A 22,870-nucleotide genomic window follows, 5' to 3' on the forward strand; every position below is an offset into this window, starting at 1 on the left:
CGTGGCTGAGAATGCGGCGACGTTGCCGGGAGGTGAGGGCTGGCACGGGTGATATGCGGCTGCGTGCCTTGTGGTGCCATAGGGGAGGGGGAGGGGAGGGCCAGTGAGGTGTAGCCCCCTCCTCCGTGCTGACCTCCTGTCCTGCTCTCAGGTTCACTATCAGGATTCTCTTCAACTTCCTTTGCCTGCTTCTGGGCTCCCACTCTGGGCCTAGACCCCACCTGAGGATGGGTGGGCCAAGGATGATGCTGAGGGTCTTGGGTCAGACCACAGCTGCATCCTTGTCCCCTGCCCCACCCCTAAACTGAGACAAAAGACAATAGAGTAGACCCACTTGTCCTCCAGCAAAACCCACTGTCTCAGAATTGTTCTTTTGCTCTGAAAGTGGAGTGACCTTTGCTCTGAAAACCTTTGACTTCTCTTTCCCTGATGGGCACTGGTCCCTGAGTTTCCCTTTGGCCAAATGCATGCTCATTCCTCACCGAGATGCTTCCTGGACACCTCCTCCTGGGAGCCTTCCCTGACCTCCCCAGGCAGGGCAGCTTACCATCCTCTGTTAGGATCCATTTACCTGTCTGTCTCTCTGGCTTGGTCATGGCTACTAGTTTTGTCTCTTTAAGTGCCATGCTGCTTCATGCAGGTCTGCATTGGCACTCAATAAACGCTTGTTGCATTAACACCTGGCTGGGTTAGAGGGTTTGAGTTCTGGAGACTTTATTCAGAGACACTCCTAAAGCAGTTAAGGCCAAGGTCTCAGTCAAGGCCAGACTCCTCAACCCTGCCCTTGTGTTCTGAACAAATTTCAGCATGGGGAGGTGGATGGTGTGTTACAGATTCTCCCCAAAGTGGCACTGGTGGCGAGGGCTTGGTGCTAGGAGGCTCTGGTCCTGAGGCCCCATAGGATCTGCCCCAGCAGGCTCAGACACCCCCCCACCTTCTTCTTACCCCTGACCCACTCCTTCCCCGGTATGGGGTATATGCAACTCCCTGAGGAGAGATGAGGTCCAGGGACATGGTAGAGTCCTGCTCCTGCTGCCTTTTCATCTTTGGTGATGTCACTCCCAATCTCTCAGAACCCTTCTATCTCATGTGCCTGGGCCCTCCTCCTCCAAGAAGCTGGCCCTGATTTCCCACAGGCCCTTGCTCCTCTGGCTTCCTTCATATGACCAAGGCTGTCACTCTTGTGGAAAATGCAAAACCAAACATGGTGTTCTACTTCCACCCTGTACCTACTTGCCTCAGGCACCTTCAGTGGCTCCCCATCACCCTGAGGATCAGGCCACACTTTTTGGGGACACCCCTGATCTAGCTGCTGACTTTACCTCTGTCTTCAGAAGCTCTAAACTGTTTCCACTTTCACAAGCCTCATGCCCAACGTTTTACTCAGGCTATGTGCACCCTCTCACCCTTCCTCGCCCTTTACGCCTAAGTATCCCCTCCTCCAGGAGGCCTCTCTGGGCAGCACACTGCACAAGCAGGAACTAGGCTGCGAGCCCAGCACACAGAATGTTCTCTATATGTGGATATGGCACCAAAGACCTGTCTTCTCACTGTTGGAGGAGATGCCAGTTCCACCCCAGAATGGAAGGCTGCAGCCAGGGCAGGGCACCCATCCCCAGGAAGCCACTCCGCGAAACCTTCCCTCCTTACTCCTCAGCCCTGCACCAATTCCAGCACTGACATGGAACATCAGCCTTCCCCTCTGTAAAATGGGTGTGATAATTATAGTAAGATCTGCCTGCTAGAACTGTAATAAACTTGACATGAGCTAACAGGTGTAAAAGGGCTGCCTCACTCCACAGCCCTCGCCAGATGTGGCTGATTTCACCTCAAGCTCCCCATCAACTTTATTTTTTAAAAAGGTTTGTTTCTGGAGCTTCTTTGTCACTATGTCTTTCTTCTGCTTCTCTTGCCAGTTTTCCATGGGAGCAGCTGACATGCCTTGCTCCTGCCTCCCTCCCAGCTCTGCTCCCTGGGTCTGCACAGGAAGGCAGGCGGATGAACAGGGAGCTTGAGGTGGCAACAGCACCAGACTCAGCAGCGTCTTGACCTTGGTCAAATCATGTAACTTTCTGCTTCCCATCTGTAAAATGGGAACAGTACCACCTGTGCCTCCATTCATCCGCACCCTAGCACTCATGGGAGGACACCAAAGGACAGCAGGCTATGAAGTGCACTCTCAGAGTGGCTAAGTTCTGACTGATGTGCAGTGGTGGGCCCCTCAATGACCTCACAGAACAGGGCAGTGGGTAGAGTACAGGACAGGGTGCACCCTGGGTTCTCTTTCCTCTGGGCAGCTGTACCTGCCTGTGAACTGGACATTTCCCAGTCTCCTCCCCTGGAAATCAAAGGCAGGGTCTGGGCTGGGGAGTTCTGGAGGCCTGATTCTGGACAGTTCTCTTATGCTTCCCATCCCTGGTGTGGATGCAGGAGACACCTCAGCCTTACAGTAGGCACAGGTGACCCATGCCACAGTGGCACCGGTATTCACAGGGCAGCCTGAAAGGCCCACTGGGGCAGGGTGTGTGTGGAAGACATAGTCTAGGCAAGGGGTCTCAATTTAATCAGCAGTCTCTTGGCTCAGCCCCAGGAGTGAACCCAGGAAAGACTGCCTCCCATAAAGGTTGGATACTTTTTTTTTTTTTTTTTTGTGGTTTTTGGCCGGGGCTGGGTTTGAACCTGCCACCTCCGGCATATGGGACCGGCGCCCTAATCACTGAGCCACAAGCGCCACCCAGGATACTTTTTTTTTTTTAAGACAGGGTCTCCCTCCTGCTTAGATGAGTCTCCAACTCCTGAGCTCAGGCAAACCTCCTCCCTCAGCCTCCTAGAGGGCTAGGATTACAGGTGTGAGCCATTATGCCAAGCAAGGGTGGATACTTTTTGATTAGGGTGGGGGGGGTAGGGAAGGAAACAGTTGAGGGGTAGAAGCCTCATGGACCAACTTCACATTTGAAGATGAAGAAACCATAGAGGAAATGACTTGCCTGGTGTCACACAAGAAATCCATTCCCATTTTAGGGTTCTCCTATTTCTGGGGCCCCAGAGCTCTCTGCAATAAGGGATGTAACAATGTAATAATGACAATGGTGACTGTTTCTGTGCCAGACACTAGGCTTCACAAGTTTCATCTTCATTCTTGTCAAGACATCAGAGGGAGGAACTACTATAACCACCACTTAAAGGTCAAACCACTGAAGTATAGAGAAGTTGAAGTTGGTTTGTCAAGGTCACTCAGGTAGTAAGCGGCACAGCCAGGAATTGAACCATGTTCTGCCTGACTGCTGAGTCCATGCTCTTATTCCCCATTATAAACTATGTCTCTTTTAGCAGACCCTGCAAAGGAGAGGGAAAATAGAGTGCCCTAGGAAAGATTTGTGCTGAAGATTTGCCCTTTGTCCAGGTCCCCAGATCACAGGCGTCAGGGGCTTCCTCTATACACGGGGAGGGGCACATGGGTTCTTCCACCCTGTACCTACTTGCCTCAGCTCCACCAGACGGTGTCCTACTTGCCCTTGCGGGCTCAGTGAAGAGCTTCCTCCACTAGAAACTCCTCTCTGATGTCCCCTCACTAAATGAGGCTCCTCCCTCTGGTCCTTGGCACCGCTGTGAGTATTTGGAGATGGACTGACCAGCAGAGCACCCCAGCTTTGCCGTTGGCTCACTAGCCGCCGGCAGTGCCTCTCTGATCTTCGGTCTGTAAAATGGGAATAGGGAGCCCCGCCTCCAAGATCTTCCTGAGGATTAGCAGCGGCGGCGTCCTATGAGGAAGGACCTGGCACCCAGTGGGCCCCTGCCACTCGCTCCTACTCGGTGTCCTTCTCCTGGCTTGTTCCCCGGTCTCTCCTCACCACCCGCGCCCCGCGCCAGGCGCAGCGCCCGGCGCGCCCCAGCCGCCCAATCCGTGCTTGCAGCCCGGACTTCCTGCCGCCCAGCTCCCGCGGCACGTGCCCGGCGCCCCCTGGGACCGCGCCCCCTCCTGGGCGGTCTCAAGCGCGCCCTCTGGCTGGGAGCCGGAGTCCTGGGCCCTCGGCGCCCAGGCTCCGAGGTGGGGTGAGTGGCTGCCGGAGCGGGCCGGCAGCGGCGGCGGGAAGAGGACGCTGCCCCTTTAAGGTGCCACCGCCGCGTGGCAGGGAAACAGCTTGTGCCAGCCCCATTCCGCCCGGCTCCGCTCGCTACAAGAAACACAATGCATAACAATCAGGAGCGAGCTTGGAGTGGTGCCACGCCGCGGGGGCGGGGCGGGGCCGCAGGCCTGGCCGGGCGGGGGCTCCGGGGTCGCGACCCCCGACCGGCCTGTGGGGGCCGCGGTGGGACCAGCCGGGCGCTTCCCCGCGCGGCCGCTCTATGCCCCAACTGGCGTCCCTGGCGCCCCCAGCCTCACCCCTGCTCATCTCCCCTCCCTCCCAGCCATCGCGCTCCCTACAAAGTTCATTCCCACTAACTCTTTTCCAGGCCACTTCCCCCTCACATCTGACAATCGGGGCCCCTCATTCTCCCAGTAATCACTCCACTGCACTAATTGCACATGCAAATATGCAAATGCGTATTAATTAATTACTATACTAATTAGTTCTGTGGTATTTGCGAGTAATAAATCATTGGATGGGAGCGAGGAAGCTGGAGACCTGGCCCATTTTCATTCTGCATAAAATTTTAATGGTCTCTCTGGCTGATCCGGGACGGCAGCGCGCGGAGAGGCTCTTAAAGGGCCAGTGGCGGCGGGAAGGGGCAGGGGCAGGGAGCATGGGTGACCCTGGCAGGGCTGGCACCTTAAGCAAACTTGGAGATGTAGCCTCACACCCTGCGGGGGCTGTCTCTAGCCTGTAGTTGGCTTTTTCCTCCCCTTCTGGGGCTCAGTATCCTCTTGGGTGAACAGGGCTGAGAAACTGAGCTCAGATTCTTTAAGACAGGAAAGAGGGCAAGGAGCTCTGAGAGCCAATGCTGAGGCTTTGGGGGCCCCAGGGAGCCTGGGAAACAGGAAAGAAAACTCCATTTCCCAGATGGCTGAATAAACTGAGGCACAGGACAAGCCAATCTTAGCTCCTACCCCTTTCTGTCCCTGGGAGAAGAAGGGTAGTAGGACTTCCTGGGAGGCCCAGACTCTTTTATCTGGTGAGGGCCACCAAGGTTGGGGGTGCCTTCAGCTTTCTCTTTCCACATGAGCAAATTGCTGCCCCGCCCCCGTGGGCACCAGCTGGCACCCTGGCAGAGAAGTCCTGGGCTTGAGTGGGCCCCAGGGACCCTGCTTTATTTCCAGGAGGTAGTCAGGACCCCAGCACAGGGAGGGCGTTGGCTGCTTTGCAGGGGAAGCAAAGAGAACTACTTGTGTCCAAGCCAGGGTCTAGGGGGAGGCCAGAGGTGGGCCACTGAGAAAGTGGGGACTGTGACTTGTCTAGAGCTAGGATCCCCATACCAGGGTCTCCAGTCTGGTTCTGCTCACTTTCCAACCTTCCGCCTTCAACAAGGCCTAAGGAGGGTCAGTGCTCTAGTGGGAGCTGATGATAATGACAGCAACTAACAATACTATTAAATTCAGCAAACATTTATTTAGCTGGAGAGCTGTTCCAAAATCTCAAGATGCCTCAGAGCCCAGGGACATACGTTCTGTTACAGTCCCAATTTTATGGATGGAGAAATTGGGGCACGAGAAGTTAAGCAACCTGCTCAAGGTCACCCAGCTGTCAGTGTGTAGAGGGATGGGAACCCAGTCTAGTTCTGGCATCTGGGTCATATCCCCTACATTCCACCACTTCTCTCCACCGCCACGTCTGCAGTTCCTACTATGAGCCAGGCCTTGTGCTAACAACTTTGTGGGTAGTGTCCTGTTCTATTCTCACAGCAATCCAGGAGGTAGGTTCTGGCATTATCCCTCTTTTAGAGACATGGAACCCATGGAACCCAAGGCACAGAGAGGTTGACTAAGTTGCTCTGGTACACACAGGGAGAATGTAGCAAGGCCAGGCTCTCACCTGACCTGTGTGAGAACAAAGTCCACCAGTCTGTGGGGGCAGGGCAGGTGGGGACCAGGGTGGCCACTGCAGACTAGAGAATAAGAGAGGAATGGAAGGCTTTCAGTTAGACTGTGGGGAGAAATTGCTTTTGAAGAGTGGGGGCTCCAGATGCTGGGATGAGCTGGGGTCTTTTCCTTCCTGTGTGAGAGCAAAGTCCACCAGTCTGTGGGGGCAGGGCAGGAGGGGACCAGGGTGGCCACTGCAGACTAGAGAACAAGAGAGGAAATGGAAGGCTTTCAGTTAGACTGTGGGGAGATATTGCTTTTTGAGAGTGGGGGCTCCAGATGCTGGGATGAGCTGGGGTCTTTTCCTTCCTTCCCCAGAAGTAGGCTGGGGAAGGGCCATGGTTGCCCAATGGGCTAGAGGTGGGATCCTCAGGAGGGAAACAAAAGAGCCCAAAATGATAGGGCCTAGTCAGATGTCATAACGGGAATCCTGGTTGGGTTTTTTCTTAATTTTGTCCCCAGCATTCCCACTAGCCCCCACACCATTTCCCCTGGCAGTCTTTTAGACACCCCCATCCCAAGATTTGCTACTTTCTCTGCTTCAGTTTCTGCTCCTTCCAGCAGGGGGATGAGAACATAATACACAATACTATAATCACTTTATAATAAGTCACATTTTTTATCATGTGCTTAATGTATCAACTTGTTAAATTTTCATAACAATTCTATCCTTCACATTTTATAAATGGAGACATGGAAATAGGAAAGAGAGGTTAAGTGACTTGACCAAGGTCACACAGCTATAGATAGTAGAAGTGGGATATGAACTCCCAAGCCAGTTTGCTTTATCAACCTGCTGCCCCTTTCCTATGGAGCATGTGACTACAGGGGTATGGCCAGATCGACCCCCTAGCCCAGTAGAGCCAAAGGTTGCAATGGCAACAGCCCCTTCCCCCTGGGTGTCTTTGGAATTTGCAGATGGAAAGAGAAAGAACATGCCTCATGCCTGCTATTCACATGTTCCCCAGCCCTCATGGATTTTCATGTTGTCTTTGATGTGCTATTAGAAGCTAGGCAAAGTGGGCAGCGCCTGTGGCTCAAGGAGTAGGGTGCCGGCCCCATATACCAGGGGTGGCAGGTTCAAAGCCCGGCCGGTCCAAAACTCCAAAAAAAAAAAAAGAAGCTGGGCAAAGTGAATGGTCAGAAGGCCCAAGCTCCTCCTCTGCATTATCTTAAGATGTATGTGGGTATCTCCCTGAGTAGGCTGCCTGTCTCCCAGCCTTAAGAGAGGTGTTGGTTAACATCTGTCAGGGGACCACCCTGATATGGAAAATTGAGATTCCTGTGCTTTCAGGGACAAATCCTGGGCCCTACCGGGATGCCCTTACTTCCCGCTCAAGGGACCGTCTCCAGGGAATCTGGACACTTCCCTGCCCTGGAACTAGAGAAACCTTTGACACCCACCTTGTGGGCCTGGAAGTCTAGGGTGAGGGGTTGTAGGGCATTGGGAGGGATGGCCTTTGGGCTGCAGCCCACCAGAAAAGAATACTGTCCTCATCTCAGCACTCACTGAAGACCAGAGAAGCTGGGTTTATCAGGGTTCCCCCCAATACGCCCAGTTTCTGGGGGCAGTGTTTTTGGGGGGAGGGTTAGGGGGGAGAGGCAGGAGGAACAGGCTGGCAGCTCTGAGCTTCTCCGTGCAGCCCCCGGGGCCGGGTGCCTGGGCAGGAGGAGGGGGCAGAGCAGCTGCTGGCGATTTATTAAGCAGTCACGGAAAAATTGGTTTATAAATTAACAGCTGTTTTAACTTTAGGGGCTCTTCTTCAGGGAATGGAAGCAGCCGACTGGACCGGGATTGGAGTGTGTGCGAGGCTGGTGGAGGGAGTGGGAGGCGGCGGACTCCGGCAGCTGGCATTCTTCGGGGGCAGCCTCAGCTGGCACCTCGGGGGGCACCAGGCAGTGGCCAGAGCAGGGGGTCTCCAGGTGCCGGGGGCTGAGGCTGCCCCCGCTGTGGGCTGCAGCTTGGTCTCTTCTCAACAACACCCCAGCTTCCACCTGAGGGCGCTACAGGGCACAGACACTGCTGTACTCCCTTATGCCACCAGAGGGCAGCTTCAGCACATCGATTTCTGCCTCTTCCGAGGTCGGTCCCGACCTGGCTCGGTGAGAGAGAAACCTGATCTTAGAGAGAAGTCCACTACCGTGCATGCAAGCGATCCTCCACTCGTCCGTCCTGAATGTGTTAAAGGCAGCAGTAAAAAGTGAAGGCTCTTAGCCGGGCGTTGTGGCGGGCGCCGTAGTCCCAGCTACTTGGGAGGCTGAGGCAAGAGAATCGCTTAAGCCCAGGAGTTGGAGGTTGCTGTGAGCTGTGTGAGGCCACGGCACTCTACCGAGGGCCATAAAGTGAGACTCTGTCTCTACAAAAAAAAAAAAAGTGAAGGCTCTGGGGGTTACACTACCTGCGTTTTAACCCAGGCTGTGGGCAAAAAGCTGCTGAGCCTCTCTGAACCTAATTGCCTCATCTATAAATTGGAATGATACTAGTGAGGATTAAATGAAATAATGCATATAAAGTGTCTAGCCCAGTGCCCAGCAGAATAAGTGCTCTAACATACGTCCTCCGCTGTCAATTTCTACGACTCATGTATTCACCTACTCATTCATTTCTCATTCCATCTTCTCTATAGCATGTATGCTGGGCACTGTGGCAGGCAAGTGATGATGTAAAGATAGATGGTAGGAAGGACACGTCTCAAAATAGTGTGCTAAGAGTTATGATACAACCAGTTGGGGGGATATGGACTTGGAGTAAAAGGATGTTTTGTGGTGATGAAAACATTTTGTATTTGTATCATGGCAGTGGTCACATGCTATATAAAATTTTCAAAAATTCATTGAAATTATATTTAAGATTTTATTGCATGTAAATTCTAACTCAATATAGTTGAATTTTTAAAAAGCGCCTAAGGACCCAATATGGATTTATTGAATGGGCAAAGGCATGGACGAGTGAATGAATGAATGTGTAAATGAATGTCTCAGATGATCGACTGCCCGCTTGTCCTAGGGCCACTATTATTCCAGGTGACAGCGCCTTTTGCCTCTCTGATACCTGTCCACAGGTTTCCCTAGGCTAGGTGGGCCTTGGAATTTCTCTTCCTCTCCTCCCACCCCCACGCTTTCTGAGTATTTACCGTTTAACTCAAACATTCTACATAATTCTTCTAAACACCTCAACTTTCTTTCCAATTCTAAATACCTTGATTTTCTCATTTATAATAAAAATGCATCAAAATAGGCCTGTGTCCTTGAAAAGTTGTTATAAAAGTGAAATTTGAATGAAAAGAATTACTATCAGTCTTTGTTAGCATATATAAATCATTTGGTGGGGGGGCAGAGTCTTACTTTCTCACTCTTGGTAGAGTGCCATAGCATCATAGCTCACAGCAAATTCAAACTCTTGCACTCAAGTGATTCTCTTGCCTCAGCCTCCTAAGTAGCTGGGACTACAGCTGCCCACCTCAACACTTGGCTTTTCTTTTAGAGACAGGGTCTTGCTCTTGCTGAGGCTGGTCTCCAACCTGTGAGCTCCGGGCAATCCACTCTCACCTTGGCCTCCCAGACTGCTGGGATTACATGTGTGAGCCGCCGTGCCCAGCCTATAAATAATTTCAATTATTGTGCTGGCTCCTCTAAGGCTGCTTCCCGGGACTTCCCGGTGCCTCTCTTCCAGCTGCCACATGCAACCCGCCCAGCTCCAGTTCAGCTCCACGGTGCCAAGGTCATGTGTGTGATTCCCAACTACAGACCCTCAGAGCCAGCCATTTAGGAGCCCAAACCCTGGCCGACCCCGCCACCTTCTGGCACGTTTTGGAATTGCAACCCTAGAGCTCCAGGGAAGCCGGAACCTTTGTTGCGGAATCTTGTCCTGGGCTGAGGGCTTTTTTTTTTTTTTGAGACAGAGTCTCACTTTGTCGCCCTGCAGTAGGGTCATAGCTCACAGCAACCTCAAACTCTTGGGCTCAAGCGATTCTCTTGCCTCAGCCTCTCAGTAGCTGGGACTACAGGCGCCCTGGCTATTTTTAGAGACAGGGTCTCTCTCTAGCTCAGGCTGGTCCTAGGCTCAGGCAATCCACCCGTCTCCGCCTTATTGCACCGGCTTTATTAAATTTTACCCCTGAGGTGGGCTGTGACTTAAGGAAACAGACACAGAGAAGCTAAGATACTTTTCCAAGTTCACACAGTAAGTCACAGACCTGAGATTCCTACCCAGAGCTGTCAAACACCCCAGCTTATGTTCTGTCCATGTGTCCGCATCTCGCTTGTGGAGAGCATACCCGACTCTCAAAAGGAGGGCAGAGGCTTCACATCACCCTCCCAAATTTACCTGCCAGAGAAGGTGAATGTAGTGCCTCTTGTGTGCCAGGTGCCATGTGGCAGGCATTGGGCAAAGATAAACATTGGGAAGGACATGCCTCAAAATACTGTGCTCAGGCCCGATGCGTTAATAGATACCCTGCCATAAACTTTGTCAGTCCAAGCAGAAAGACCCATAGTTCAGTCACAATTAAGTCAAACAAGGTCTTGAATTTGTTCCTTGTACCCAACTGCCTGTGCTTCTAACTCAAGAATAATAACCAAGGAGTGGCATATTATTTTTACATCTCATTTACATATGATTAATCCTAAGTCAAAGTGAATGGAGGTCATCCTGCCCCTTGCTTCTCAGTGCCCCCTCCCCCCACGTGCCTGTTTCTGACCACCTTTTCCAGCCCCTACTGGGCTCCACCGTCTTCACCAGCTTCTCCCCACTCCCTGCCTCTGCCCATCTCTCCCCCAGCTCCCAGAAATCCCCTTCCCTTCCTCCTCTGTCGCCCACGCAGCCCCCACCGCCTGGCCGCCCACCTGAAAAACTTTTCCCCAAGTTCTTGAGAAGTCGCGTAGGATCCAGGAGAGAAAAATCAAAGTAATAAAACCTCATTTAATTCCTAACGGAGGGCAGAGCTGTGAGCTGCAATTATCTTAATGCTGAGCTATTTTTACTTCCTCTCCATCTCTGTCTCCTGCCTCTCTCCTTCCGGAGGCTTTCTCTTCCTCTTTCTGCCTCCCTTTGTCTCTCCATTGCTTACATTTTCTGTCTCTCTTTTCCTTCCTCCTACCTCACCTTATCTCTCTCTTATCTCCTGTCTCTGTGGTCCTTCCTCCTCCTTCCTATCTGTCCCTTGAGTCTGTCCCTTTGTCTGCCCCTCTTGGCCCCAGAGCTTAGCAGCCAGAGGTGTGAGTGGCCAGGCAAAGGTGGAGGAGAGAACAGAGACTCTCCTCTATGCCAAAAGACCTCATCTTCCAGGCCTGAGAGGGAAGATTCTCTGCTCTCATCTCCCTTCTTAGCTGAGTCAGGAGAACTTTTTCTGATGCCGGGGCTCCTAGAGCTCCAATACTTTGTCAGATCCTCCATAAACAAGCCCTTCTGGTCAAAGGAGTCTCAGGTGCCACATTCCCCAAGGGGCTCTGAGGTGCAACTGGTGGTGATGCCACCCTGTCCTCTCTTCACCAATCCAGCTCTCCTCTGTCTCCTTCATCCCACCCATCCCCCCTCCTTCCTTACAACCCCCAGCTCTGGAAGCCACAGGTCCTTTGGCCCAGCTTTGCCCAGTGGCTGTTAAGGTTACTGCCTGGGCCATGCCCTTCCTGTAAACTTTCTTACTTTCCAGGCCTTCTCATTCACCCTCCTATGGTACTGCCAAACTGGCCTTTGCCACTCCCCACCACACCCTATCAGGAAGAGGGGCTCTGGGCCAAGCCAGGGGCTGCCAGTGATGCCCATACCCCTGGCATCCGGCTGTTTCCCAACAAGTATATAAGTCAACAAACACTCAGGGACTTGAGTCAGGCCTGGAGCTGGCAGATGTGGAGCTGAGTGGTCAGGACATTCTACTCCCATGAGCAAAGCCGTGCCCCTTCTGCCACTCCCTCACTCCCAGAGTGGGCCCTGACCCCATTTCTATAACATTCCTCTGGCCTTTCACTCCACCAAGGCCCCAGCACAGCACAGCTGGGAGTAGAAAAGCTGCTGATGAGGGGAATTGGTGGGGCAGGGAGGGCTCCTGGCTGTTCCAGGCCTGAGAGTGACCAGGAGAGAGGACATCAACACTAACAGAGCCCCAGGAAGACACACACATATGCACACACATGTGCTCTCATGAGCCTCAAGAGAGAGGCTTTCAGACCCTCTGGTGCAGAGGAAACACCAGATCCTGCAAAGACACTCAGGCCTGGACAGGCAGGGACATTCCACCCACAGGCCTTCTCCTTCCCTTTCCCTGCTCCAGAGACACACACACACCTCTGGAGAGAGGAAGGCTCACACCTCAGAAAGGAGCACACGCCCCCCCTCCCAGCTCTGCTCCCCAATGCACCAAACTCACACACGTGATGGCACTTGTATAGGCAGCCCCCAACCCCCCCAACTCTGGGCTGGCTCTGCACTCCCCAATAGATCTGGGGAGACAAGGCAGGAGACACGTGAATCCAGGGTACATCATGGCAGGGACACATCTCCCTTCTTCCCCCCCCCAAGAGCACTCACACATTCACAATCTCATACCCGGTCTACTGTGAGGCTGGAGCTGTGGGTACAGTGCCCCCACCCCCCTGCAAGCTGGCACATGCCTGCCCATCACCTTGACAGCCTCTGACATCCTCCCCCACACCCACACCCTCCCCCAAACGCACGCAGTCCTCCCACACCCTGCCACTCACACAGGAATCCTTGACACTCTGACACACTTACACAGACTCACACTGCTCCACGCTGACCACCACCCAGGTATGGACATCACAGGGCTCCTGACACTCGCCTGCACACAGTCCCTGCCATGATGACTGACATGTGTCCTCTCCCACACAACTCGTTCACATTCACTCCATTTCTAGGGCACCCCCATTCCACAGCGTGACATGCTGGCACTCTCTCCACGACCTTACAGCCTCCAAGAAATTCCAAGTATCAGGGCCAGTAAGTGGTTAAAAGCTGGAGTCCTGCCTCCCCCTCTTCCTGCCCCTTCATCCTCGCTGCTGGACTCCATCAATAATGCAACTTCAAGTTCTGGGGAGACCGCAGGGGGCCCCCAGCCCGACCTTGGCTCGCACTCCCCACCCTCCCAGCCCCCGGAGAGCACAGCTCTTGGTGCTTATTGGCCACTTTGGCCTAAGCCCTCCCTCCAAGCACCCGACGCCAGTCCCACTCCGCTGAGGGGACGCGCTGAGGACCCCAAGGCTGGGACCCGAGGGCTAAGCCCAGCAGAGACTGGGACACGCGGAGAGGAGAGGTAGAGGGAGGGAGATAGAGGAAGGCGGGAGAGGCAGAGACAGACTCTGAGACGCTCAGAGAGAGCGAGGGAAGGAGGTTAGAGACACAGAGCCCCCGGGGCGAGAGCGTGAGGGCGGAGGCGCCCGGGGACCGAGACCCTGACCCCGCGCCGCGAGCGGGGCAGGCAAACCCGAGAGTCAGAGGGAGCCCGGAGAGATCGGGGGGCGCGTCAGCAGGCGAGCCCGAGCGGCCAACCCCTCCTCCCCGCTCCCGCGCCCTCCCCTCGCCCAGCGCGGTATTTTTATCTGTGCGTGAACAGCCCTCCTCCTCCTCGCCACACACAGCCCGCCGTCAGCGCGGCGCCCCGAGCAACGCGGGGGAGCCGAGCAGGGACCGCAGCCGAGACCCGGAGCCGTGTGCTCCAGCCTCTCCATCCGCCCGGCCGCCATGGACCCCAAGGACCGCAAGAAGATCCAATTCTCGGTGCCCGCGCCTCCCAGCCAGCTCGACCCCCGCCAGGTGGAGATGGTAAGGGGGCCGCGCCCCACCCCGGCGGCGCCCCCAACACCCCCAGCGGGGCTGCTCGGGGCTGCCGGGCGGACTGGCTTGGGTGGGGGCAGGAGGACACCCGGGACTCGGTCTCAGCCACCGCTGGGGCGCGAGGTCGTCCGGAAAGTTCGCTGGAGACTAGTGCAACTTTTCCCGGGGCCTCCCTCCGGATCCCTGGAACCGGAGAATTCCCGTCAGCGAATGAGCGTCGGGGAGCAGGCCGGTTCCGGCCGTCCCCGGTTGGGGGACTATCCCTTCGACCCTGCACAGCCCCCTAGGCTAGCCCTTTCCCTAGGTTACCACCAGGACCACTTTGCCCCAGTTTCAGCCCAGAGCTTGTCAGATGGGACAAACTTCAAACGCTGACCTTTTACACAGCGGGAGTTGAGGCCGCTACTCCACTGCCCTGACCCTCTCTAGTTCATCGTGTGCGCCTAGCCTGGGATCGCCTGACCTCCTTCTGCTGTCAGGCTCCAAGGAGGGAGAGGTGACCAGTCATTACAGGAGCCAGACCTCTTCCCACAGACTACGGAGTTTTAGGGAGAGCCTTCCTGGGGGCTGGGAGGCCTCCCAAGGTGGGGGGTGGGTGTGTTGTGACAGAAGACTCCGCCCCCACAGCCTAGCAGGGGGTCACTTGTTGCTGAGATGCAGCTAGCTCCCAACGCAGCAGTGAGAATTGGGCCAAGTGCTTTTAGAGGGAGATGGGGCAGAGGGTTGAGTCCTGGGCCTAAGCAGTTTTTGGTCTGGAGGGTGTATGGAGAAATTGGCAAGGGGAGGCAGCAGTTTCAGCTTAACTCACCTGGTTCTGTTTGTGCTTTTCCCTGGAGCTCAAAGGGGACCTAATTAACCTACCCTTGGTCTGATTGCCAAGCTGATGGTGGAGGGGGGTGTAGTGGCAGTTGCTGGGAGTGCTCCGTCCCCCCCCCACCCCATTTGGCTTGGCTCATATAGCCAGGAAGGGCAACTTTTCATTTTTCACAGTGATTGGGTGATGATTTCTACAGCCTGACAGAGACCTCCAGAGGGGCCCAGTCCCAGCCCCAGAGATACCCCCAGGTCCCTTTGGTCCCTGTCTCAGTCCCCCACCAGAACCTGAGTGTGAGGTCAGAGTTTGCTGCAGTGCCTGGGCTCAGCCTCTCTCTGCAGCTGAGTGTGGTTTCTTTGGAGCCCTTGAGCTGACCTTAGATGGGCAAGGCCACATGAGTGCCATGGCCCGTGGGGCGTCTTCCCCAGAGGGCCCATCCCTGACAGCTGAAGCTATAGCCAACACTGGCTCCCAAGGGCTTCCAAGACTGGAGAAAGGAAGGGCCTTGGTGGAAGAAGATAGAAAAAATATCTGTTCTGGTGTAGCCATGGAGTGAGATGGGCATGGAAATCAGTGGCTGGGGTTTTTCTCCTCCTTTGGACTTGCTATGTGGCCTTGAACACATTACTGAACCTCTCTGAGCCTTGGGTTTTCACTTCTGGAAAATGAGGGGGTTGGGTGAGCTACAGAGCTCCTTTTAGCTCTGACAGTCTTTGATTCAAAGGTTCCCTGGGGACTCCAAAGCACTGTTTGTTCCCTGCTCTCTAGGGGTGGGGGTGGCTGCAGGTGCCTATCCTGTACCCCTCCCCAAATCTCCCTAGATCCGGCGCCGGAGACCAACCCCTGCCATGCTGTTCAGGGTCTCAGAGCACTCCTCACCAGGTAGGACCCCTTCCCTGCCCACCCAGCCCTGCCTTATTAGGGGCCCTACCAAAGTCCCTTGAGTAGGAGACAGTGCTAAGCCAGGGGAGTGGATAAATTCTGGGACCCCAAGTCTATTGGGTTTATTTATCAACATGGCACCTCCCAACATCAAGAGGGCACACTTTCCTTTGCCCTGGAGGTTGAGACTTTGGGGAAGGTAATTGGATTTTTTTTTCTCTCTCCCTCTTCCTTCTTCCTCCTCTCTCGGTTTGATTTGGCGGCTTCCCTCAGAGGAGGAGGCCTCCCCCCACCAGGTGAGTTTCCCAGGGCAGCTGGAAGGAAGGATACCTGGGCCCTTTGGGGCGGGTTGGATGAGAGCCTGCAGTGCCACCTAAGAGGACACATTGGATATCAGTCAGCACCTCCTCTGAGAGTGCCTGCCAGGGTGCCACCAGCAGATCCTCCTCTGCTCAGGCTCCAGTGTAACCTCCAGCACCTAGGGTCCTGCCCTGAACCTTGACTTATGGGGACCTTCCCAAAGCAACAGGATGGAGATCTCAAGCTAGGTGCAAGTCCACTAGCAGAGGCTAGACCAGTGGTATATGTGCTGCCGAAGCGAGCAAGAGGCTAGACCAGTGGGGTTGTTATGGGTAAGATGGACTGGAGGGAGGGTAAAGGGGAGGGGCCACTGGTCAGCCCATTTAACCTGGCACTTCCCTGGCAGAGAGCTGCAGGAGAGGGGCACCACCTCAAGTCGAAGAGATCCAACCCCTGTGCCTACACACCCCCCTCGCTGAAAGGTACTACCCTCCACCCATCTGTCTGTCTGTCCCCTTGATCCCTAGATAGTTCTAGGCTGACATTGGAGGAGCGAGGTGAAATCTTAAGCTTTTGTCATTGGAGCAGGATTGTTTTGTGCATCACAACCCCAATGTAAAGACCAATCCTTTCTTTTTTTTTTTTTTTTTTCACTTTTGGCCGGGGCCAGGGGTTCAAACCTGCCACCCCCCACCCCCCGTGTATGGGGCTGGCGCCCTACTCCTTGAGCCACAGGCACTGCCCATAGACCAATCCTTTCTTAATCTGTCCTTGCAAAACACAAGGAGCCCAAAGGCTGAAAGAGGCAGGCTCTAACATTAAGTTGTGGAGTTGAAAAAAAAAAGTTGGTCTGAAATAACCAGCATGCACCCATGTGAAAGAGACTCAGTCTGCACCTCCCCTTTCCCAGATCACCTCCCATGCCCTCTTTATCACCTGGTATCACATACCCCCTCCCCCATTTGCACAGATCTGCATGCTGGACTCTTCTGCTTTTCCTTTCTGCATCAAAAGGCAAGCCATTCCTTTTGCACACACTTACTGAATACCTAGTATGTGCCAGGCCTCACTGGTGGGCACTGGGCAGAATAAGGAGTAAAATTTGGTCTCTGCCCTCCTGGGACACTTAGCTGCCTCAAAGGCTCAGGGAGACTTCACAGAGGAGAGGATGGTTAAGGCTGGATTTGAAGGCTCGTAGGAATTTAACAGGTAGGCCAGGGCATCTGAGGGAGAGGGGAAAAGGTGTGCAAAGAGGAGAAGGTGTGAATCCTAGGGGCTTTAAAGCCAACCTGGATTTGGTGTCTAGCGGGGAGTTTGGGAGATACACCTGAAGTGGAAGGGCTACAGACTGGAGTGTGGAGGGCCTATCCTAACTGAGTCCTAGATGTTTACACACCCCCACCTCAACCCCTGCCTGAGGCTCTTCCTGCCTGGTCAGCCCCCTTCCTCCTACAGAGGTTGGGAGACCAACCAGAAGCTGTGCTGAGAGCAACCTTGGGGCTGGGTTTAGTAAGTTCCCAGCAGAGCCAAGGTCAACAGGTGCACCTGTCAGCCTGCCTGCTAGGGTTGCAAGCAGAGAAGAAAGGCTGGGAGGTTAGGAGAGAAGGGCAGAGGTTCTTTCTCTTCCTCCAGGACCAGACAGCTGCAGCAAGTGGGCAGCGTGGTCCAGCATCTGGTGGACTTCTCCACTCATAGGAACGTGTAGAAAGGCCCCAAAGCAGGCATGAGGGAGGAGGTAACATCTTCTCAGGAGAGAAATCCCACTCCTCCCCACCCTGGGCTGGGGAGAGGCTGGGTGGCTATGAGGGTGAAGAGCTGGACTCTTGATTGGGAGCATCGGGAAGCCAGCCTAGGTGAAGAGGTTCAGTCCAAGGTGCTGCCCACATACCTTGATGGCCAAAAGTATAGCCCCACTTTACTGTCCCTTTGGGCTACAGCTTAGGATAGTCCACATGAGCAGAGGCAGAGAGTGGGAAGGGGTCAGGAGAGGGCTGGGCAGTCTGAGGACTGTGCTGGGGACCTTCAAACTTAGAAGGGGAGACTTGGGCCTTCAGAGATGGAAACAGAGAAGATAACTTGGGGGTGGGGGTGGGCCGGAGACTCCAGAGAGCCCCATGAGGCAAAAAGGAAGTGAGGTGAGATGAGGGAGGCTCACAGGCACCAGCACCAGAGCCACACACACCTATTGTTGTCACTATGGCTCAGGACCTGAACTCTCCTCCCCCAGCATGGGAGAGGAAAACTGCCTGAGGTGCCACCTCCTCTCCTCCCTTATCTCCCCACCAACCTACAAAGACCCTTACCAGAAGGGCACTGTTTTGTAGGCTTTGGACCCTTTATGAGCAAAGGAAGTGCTTAGCAGGTTAGGGGTTTGTAGGGGAAGAGTCAAGGGCCCTCAAGGGAGGTGGACGACACAAGGTCTTGGAGGGAGTGCTTCAAGGCTGGAGCTCGCACACTTGGCTCAAGATGAAGATCTGCCACATCGCCAAGGCCAGGGTAGGGAGATTTACTGCACTTTTATTGCCTGGGTGGCTTGCCCAGAGCCAGCGGGAGGCATTGGGCAGAAAGCTGGGGACAGGGTGGGGCAGCAGGCACACACAATGCACCCTCTGTGCCTGTCCCTGAGTTGGCAGGAGTGCGGTGCCCTGCTCACTGCACCGGAGGTTTCCAGCCTGGACCTACCCCTCTGGGACTTCTGAGGGGAGGGGCCGCTGCCAAAGAAGTTGCTGCAACCCTACCCCACCCCCATCCCCGCCTGTCAGCATCTTGTGGCCTGTGTCCTTACATACTCTAGAATCCCACCACTCCTGCAGCTTGTCCTCACAGTGTCCCCACCCCTCCCATCCCCAGAACCCTCAGCCCTCACCCCTTTCTCCTAACCCCCTACTCTTTTCCATCTTTTGGAAACTTCTCTTCACTGCCCACACTGTTCCCTTAGCATCCCTCTCCAAGCAGGTCTTTGGGGGGGGGGTTGGGGATGCTTTCTAGGTCATCACAGAGGGAGCTGGGAGCTTGGGGATGTGGGTCAAGATTGTAGGGGCCGCATCTGAGTGGGCCGCATCACCAGGCACAGACTCCACTGGCTGCAGATTATTATGTCCTCAGCCTGAGAACTGTTCCAACCTCTTGGAGCAGTGTGCAGATTGGCATCTATGACTGGGCAGTGCCAGGGGGTGGTGACTGCACAGTATGGGAGGCAGGATCAGGGTGAGCAGTGAGCCTTAAGCAGGCTGGGCATTACCCCAGAAATGGCAAGGAGCAAATCCCCAGGTCCTGGCCGACAGGCCCTGTGCCTTCTGCCCAGGCTTAAAGCAAGGAGTGGGTCCTTGGCAAACCAAGCTCTGCAGCCAGGGAATGTTAAGCTGCTGCTGTGCCCGCCTGGTCTTGCCCATCTTGGCATCCTGTGGTGTGGGGGACTGCCTGGTGCCAGCCTCCAGGGGGCCAGTATGTGGAGATAACTTAAAAGCCAAACATGATAAAGTCTACTCCTTGCCTTTTCTGCCCTTGTCTGACCCACAGCAAACTGACCTGTAGCCTTTGGCCTTTAAACTTGGGCCCCTGAGAGCGTGATCTTTGCAGATGATTGCCTCTGGTTAGCACTTACCTCCCTGGGTCCCCTCTGTGACAGCTGTGCAGCGCATTGCTGAGTCTCACCTGCAGTCCATCAGCAACTTGAATGAGAACCAGGCCTCAGAAGATGATGAACTGGGAGAGCTACGAGAGCTGGGTTATCCAAGAGAGGAAGAGGAGGATGAGGATGAAGATGATGAAGAAGAGGAGGAGGAAGAAGACAGCCAGGCTGAAATCCTGAAGGGCAGCAGAATGTCTGGTAAGCTGAAGGGACTGTAACATGGGGGCCTCACCACCAATGGTTAGGTGTGGGTCCCTAAGTATCCTTAGACAACCCATCGCAGTTCAGTTTCCTACACATGCAGGCTGCAATACCACCACAGGGGCTCCCTGTCCTCTCATACCCCAGGATGCCTCACACTCAGCCCTACCTGAAACATGAGCTTCCTCCATCCGTGGCTCAGTCCTTTTCCCAATCAGGTTTTCCCTAATAAATCCTCTCATCCCTAGGAATTAAAGCCAAAGCCATATGAGGTTTGAGAGTAGACCCAAAAAAGGACTTCCCACTCATGGCAGTGAAGAGGTAGGAGGACACTCAGGGATAGATGATTGAGAGATTCCAACATCCCCATTGCCTGTATTTCTGAACCTGGGATGTGGTCTCTGCTGGAGTGCAGAGGGCTAACTGACTTGCCCTCTCTAGGACTCTGTTTCTCCTTCTTTTTCCTTCCCAGGATGGGTGAGAGGGTGCCCCCTAGGTTCTAGATGGAGACTCCAGGATTCAAGAACCAATCTGGTCCTCTGCACCTCCAGCTTCAGTTGCCTGAAAGAGAGGGGCGAGGCCTATACAGAAGGCCTCAGAGCCAGAGGCTCCAGATCCAAAAAAATCCACGGAAAGTCCCAAGGCCCAAAGAATTTTTAGGCAGAAAGATTTCACCCCTGCCACTACCCATGTCTAGGTCTTCCATGCCTAGTCATGGAGGCTATGCCACAGTTATCCCTCCTGGTACATATCAAACTTTTTGGTCCCAGTATTTATGAGAATAATGAACAGTCAACTAGCCCTGCTTGAAGTGATCAGGCTTTTAACCCAAACAAAATAGCTCTGGCCTCCTGTCTGCATCTCTGGCAATGAGGCTGCTAGCAACGAAGGAAAGCCGGAACAGTTGAGTAAGTTCCCACCAAGACTCCCCCCACCCAGGAGGTGGAAAAGAGGTGAGAGGAGATTCTTCCCTCAGGAAAAGCATCAGGGGACTGGTTCAAATGACAAGCTTATTCACTACCACCACTGCTGACTCGCTTTTGGGTGCTAGTGCTGGGCTGTGCCGGGAATTAACTATTATCTTGTTTAAGGTAATCTACACAACTTCCCTCTTATTATCTCTGTCAGAAAGGTAGTCACTGATTTATCTAAGCCAAATGGCTAGTCAATGGAAGAGCTGTCCTAGTCCAGTGCTCTCTTTACTATGCCATGGTGCACTCACAAAAAGTTTAGCCTCAGCCATCAGAAAGGCTTAGCTCATGCTCCAGGACAGTGAGATGGATACTCAGAGCCTGTGTTTTTATTCCTTCTTTCTCATCCTCAGCTGGGCAGAAGACAAACTATGGCCAGGGTTTGGAGGGGCCCTGGGAACGCCCACCCCCTCTGGATGAGTCCCAGAGAGATGGCAGCTCTGAGGACCAAGTGGAAGACCCAGCACTACATGGTGAGGCATGAGAGTATGTGATGGGGAAGCAGGGCTGGGATCTTAGTGGGTGGGGCCAGGCCCTGAGTCCCTCTCTGCTTGTCTTGTAGAGCCAGGGGATGAGCCTCGGCGCCCTGCCCCACCTGAGCCTGGCACATAGGTCCTCAGCCCTGCATCTCCCAGGAGGATGTGGAGGGGGCATCACTGTTGTCCAGAAACCCACTCTGTCCCCATCCTGTTTTGTATCCTTCCCCTTACCTGCTAGGGCTGCGGCTTCTGACTTCTAGAAGACTAAGGCTGGTCTTTGTCTGCTTGTTTGCCCATCTATGGCTAATACCCAGAGAACCTGGGCACTTGCCGCCCAACGTCTTCCCCTGCCAGTCATTTCCCTAGTGGGAGGTGGGATATGAGAGCTCAGACTGGAAAATCCAGGAAACCCGCCAGGTATAATCTCATGCCTGTAATCTTAGCACTCTGGGAGGCCAAAGCAGGTGGATTGCCTGAGCTCAGGAGTTCAAGACCAGCCTGAGCAAGCGCATGACCCCATCTCTATTAAAAACAGAAAAACTAGCTACTTCGGAGGGTGAGGCAAGAGGATTGCTGGAACCCAAGAATTTGAGCTTGCTGTGAGCTATGATGATGCCATGGCACTCTACCCAGGGCAACAGAGCAAGACTCTTGTCTAAAAAAAAAAAGGAAAAAAAAGAAAAGAAAATCCAGGAAACCAGGAACATGGATTTGTCCTTCACAATTCTACTCCTCAGATCCTCTCCCCTGGGCACAGGAGTCCCACAGGGCAGGACCCTAAGATTTGGGGAAGGAAGGTACTGAGGACCTGTAGGTACCCTTAGATCCACCTCCATCCCCTCTCCTATGGGAGATTTGAAGTCATCACCCGTCTCCTCACGGGCTTGTACCAGGACCCAGGACTCAGGCATCTTACACAGCCTCAACATTTTGGAAATCTTCCCCTTATTACCCCTGCTCTTCGTGGGTGCCTGGAAGATGGACTGGCAGAGGCTGCTTTGTTGCATTTTGTGTGTGCTTTGATGCTGGGAATGCCGCCTAGTATACATCCTTGGGGGAGTACGCAGTGAGGGGAGCCAGGTTCTCCTTATCCCTTAGCTGCTCTACCTCCTTCCCCTTCTTCCCTGACTCCAGGCCTGTACCCTTTCAGTGCTGTAAGCTGTAATAAATCTTTGTAAATAACTGTGTTGAGATTCCTCTCTTGGGGAGGGGATAGAGGAGGGGAAGTAATGGAGTGTCCTAATATGGAAGGCTGATGGACATCCACCTTGCCCATCTATGGCTGATACCCAGAGAACCTGGGCACTGGCCGCCCAACGTCATACCCTATTGTATGAGTCTTCTGCATATAATAGGCTTGAGGCCTGTTAAGAAGGACTGCATAAGTTCTAGCTCGGCTTGGGAAGGGTAAAAGAGGCGAGGGTGGGGTGGGGTGACCCTTGGGGAAAGGTGGGAAAAGTCCTTCAAGAGTAATTGTGGAGGCCAGCTGTAGTGGCTCATGCCTGTAATCCCAGCACTTGGGAGGTGGAGGCGGGTGGACTGCCTGAGTTCACAGGTTCAAGGCCAGCCTGAGCCAGAGCAAGACCTCCTCTCTAAAAAATAGCCGGGTGTTGTGGTGGGCACCTGTAGTCCCAGCTACTTGGAGGCTGAGGCAAGAGAATCGCTTAAGTCCAAGAGCTTAAGCCCAGGAGCTTAAGAGTTGGAGGGTGCTGTGAGCTGTGACAAGGCACTCTACAGTGGGCGACAAAGTGAGACTGTATAAAAAAGAAGAAGAAGAATAAAGT

General features: G+C 54.1%; 1 protein-coding gene across 4 annotated transcripts; it reads left to right on the forward strand.

Annotated features, from left to right (window-relative positions):
- The first annotated feature begins 12,955 nt into the window (after positions 1 to 12,955).
- PPP1R1B (protein phosphatase 1 regulatory inhibitor subunit 1B) lies at positions 12,956 to 22,268 on the forward strand. 4 transcript variants are annotated; one of them, XM_053569455.1, is made up of 8 exons: positions 12,956 to 12,974; positions 13,613 to 13,796; positions 15,444 to 15,504; positions 15,778 to 15,800; positions 16,211 to 16,286; positions 19,433 to 19,633; positions 20,961 to 21,080; positions 21,170 to 22,268. In XM_053569455.1, the coding sequence occupies exons 2-8, from the start codon at positions 13,716 to 13,718 to the stop codon at positions 21,217 to 21,219; spliced, it is 612 nt and encodes a 203-aa protein (XP_053425430.1). In that variant the 5' UTR covers positions 12,956 to 12,974; positions 13,613 to 13,715; the 3' UTR covers positions 21,220 to 22,268. The 4 variants fall into 4 exon arrangements, with proteins under 4 accessions (XP_053425430.1, XP_053425428.1, XP_053425429.1 ...); XM_053569453.1 differs by lacking the exon at positions 12,956 to 12,974 and adding an exon at positions 13,172 to 13,287; XM_053569454.1 differs by lacking the exon at positions 12,956 to 12,974 and adding an exon at positions 13,254 to 13,364.
- The last annotated feature ends 602 nt before the right edge of the window (positions 22,269 to 22,870 follow it).

This window comes from Nycticebus coucang, chromosome 18 (assembly GCF_027406575.1).
Source record: "Nycticebus coucang isolate mNycCou1 chromosome 18, mNycCou1.pri, whole genome shotgun sequence".
NCBI classification, from domain to species: domain Eukaryota; kingdom Metazoa; phylum Chordata; class Mammalia; order Primates; family Lorisidae; genus Nycticebus; species Nycticebus coucang.

What these genes read in the sequence shown, in the direction of transcription:
- PPP1R1B (XM_053569455.1), top strand. Translation starts at nt 13,716, where the DNA reads ATGGACCCCAAGGACCGCAAGAAGATCCAATTCTCGGTGCCCGCGCCT. An exon ending in CACACCCCCCTCGCTGAAAG is followed by an intron (nt 16,287 to 19,432) that starts GTACTACCCTCC and finishes CCTCTGTGACAG; the next exon opens with CTGTGCAGCGCATTGCTGAG. An exon ending in GGAAGACCCAGCACTACATG is followed by an intron (nt 21,081 to 21,169) that starts GTGAGGCATGAG and finishes CTTGTCTTGTAG; the next exon opens with AGCCAGGGGATGAGCCTCGG.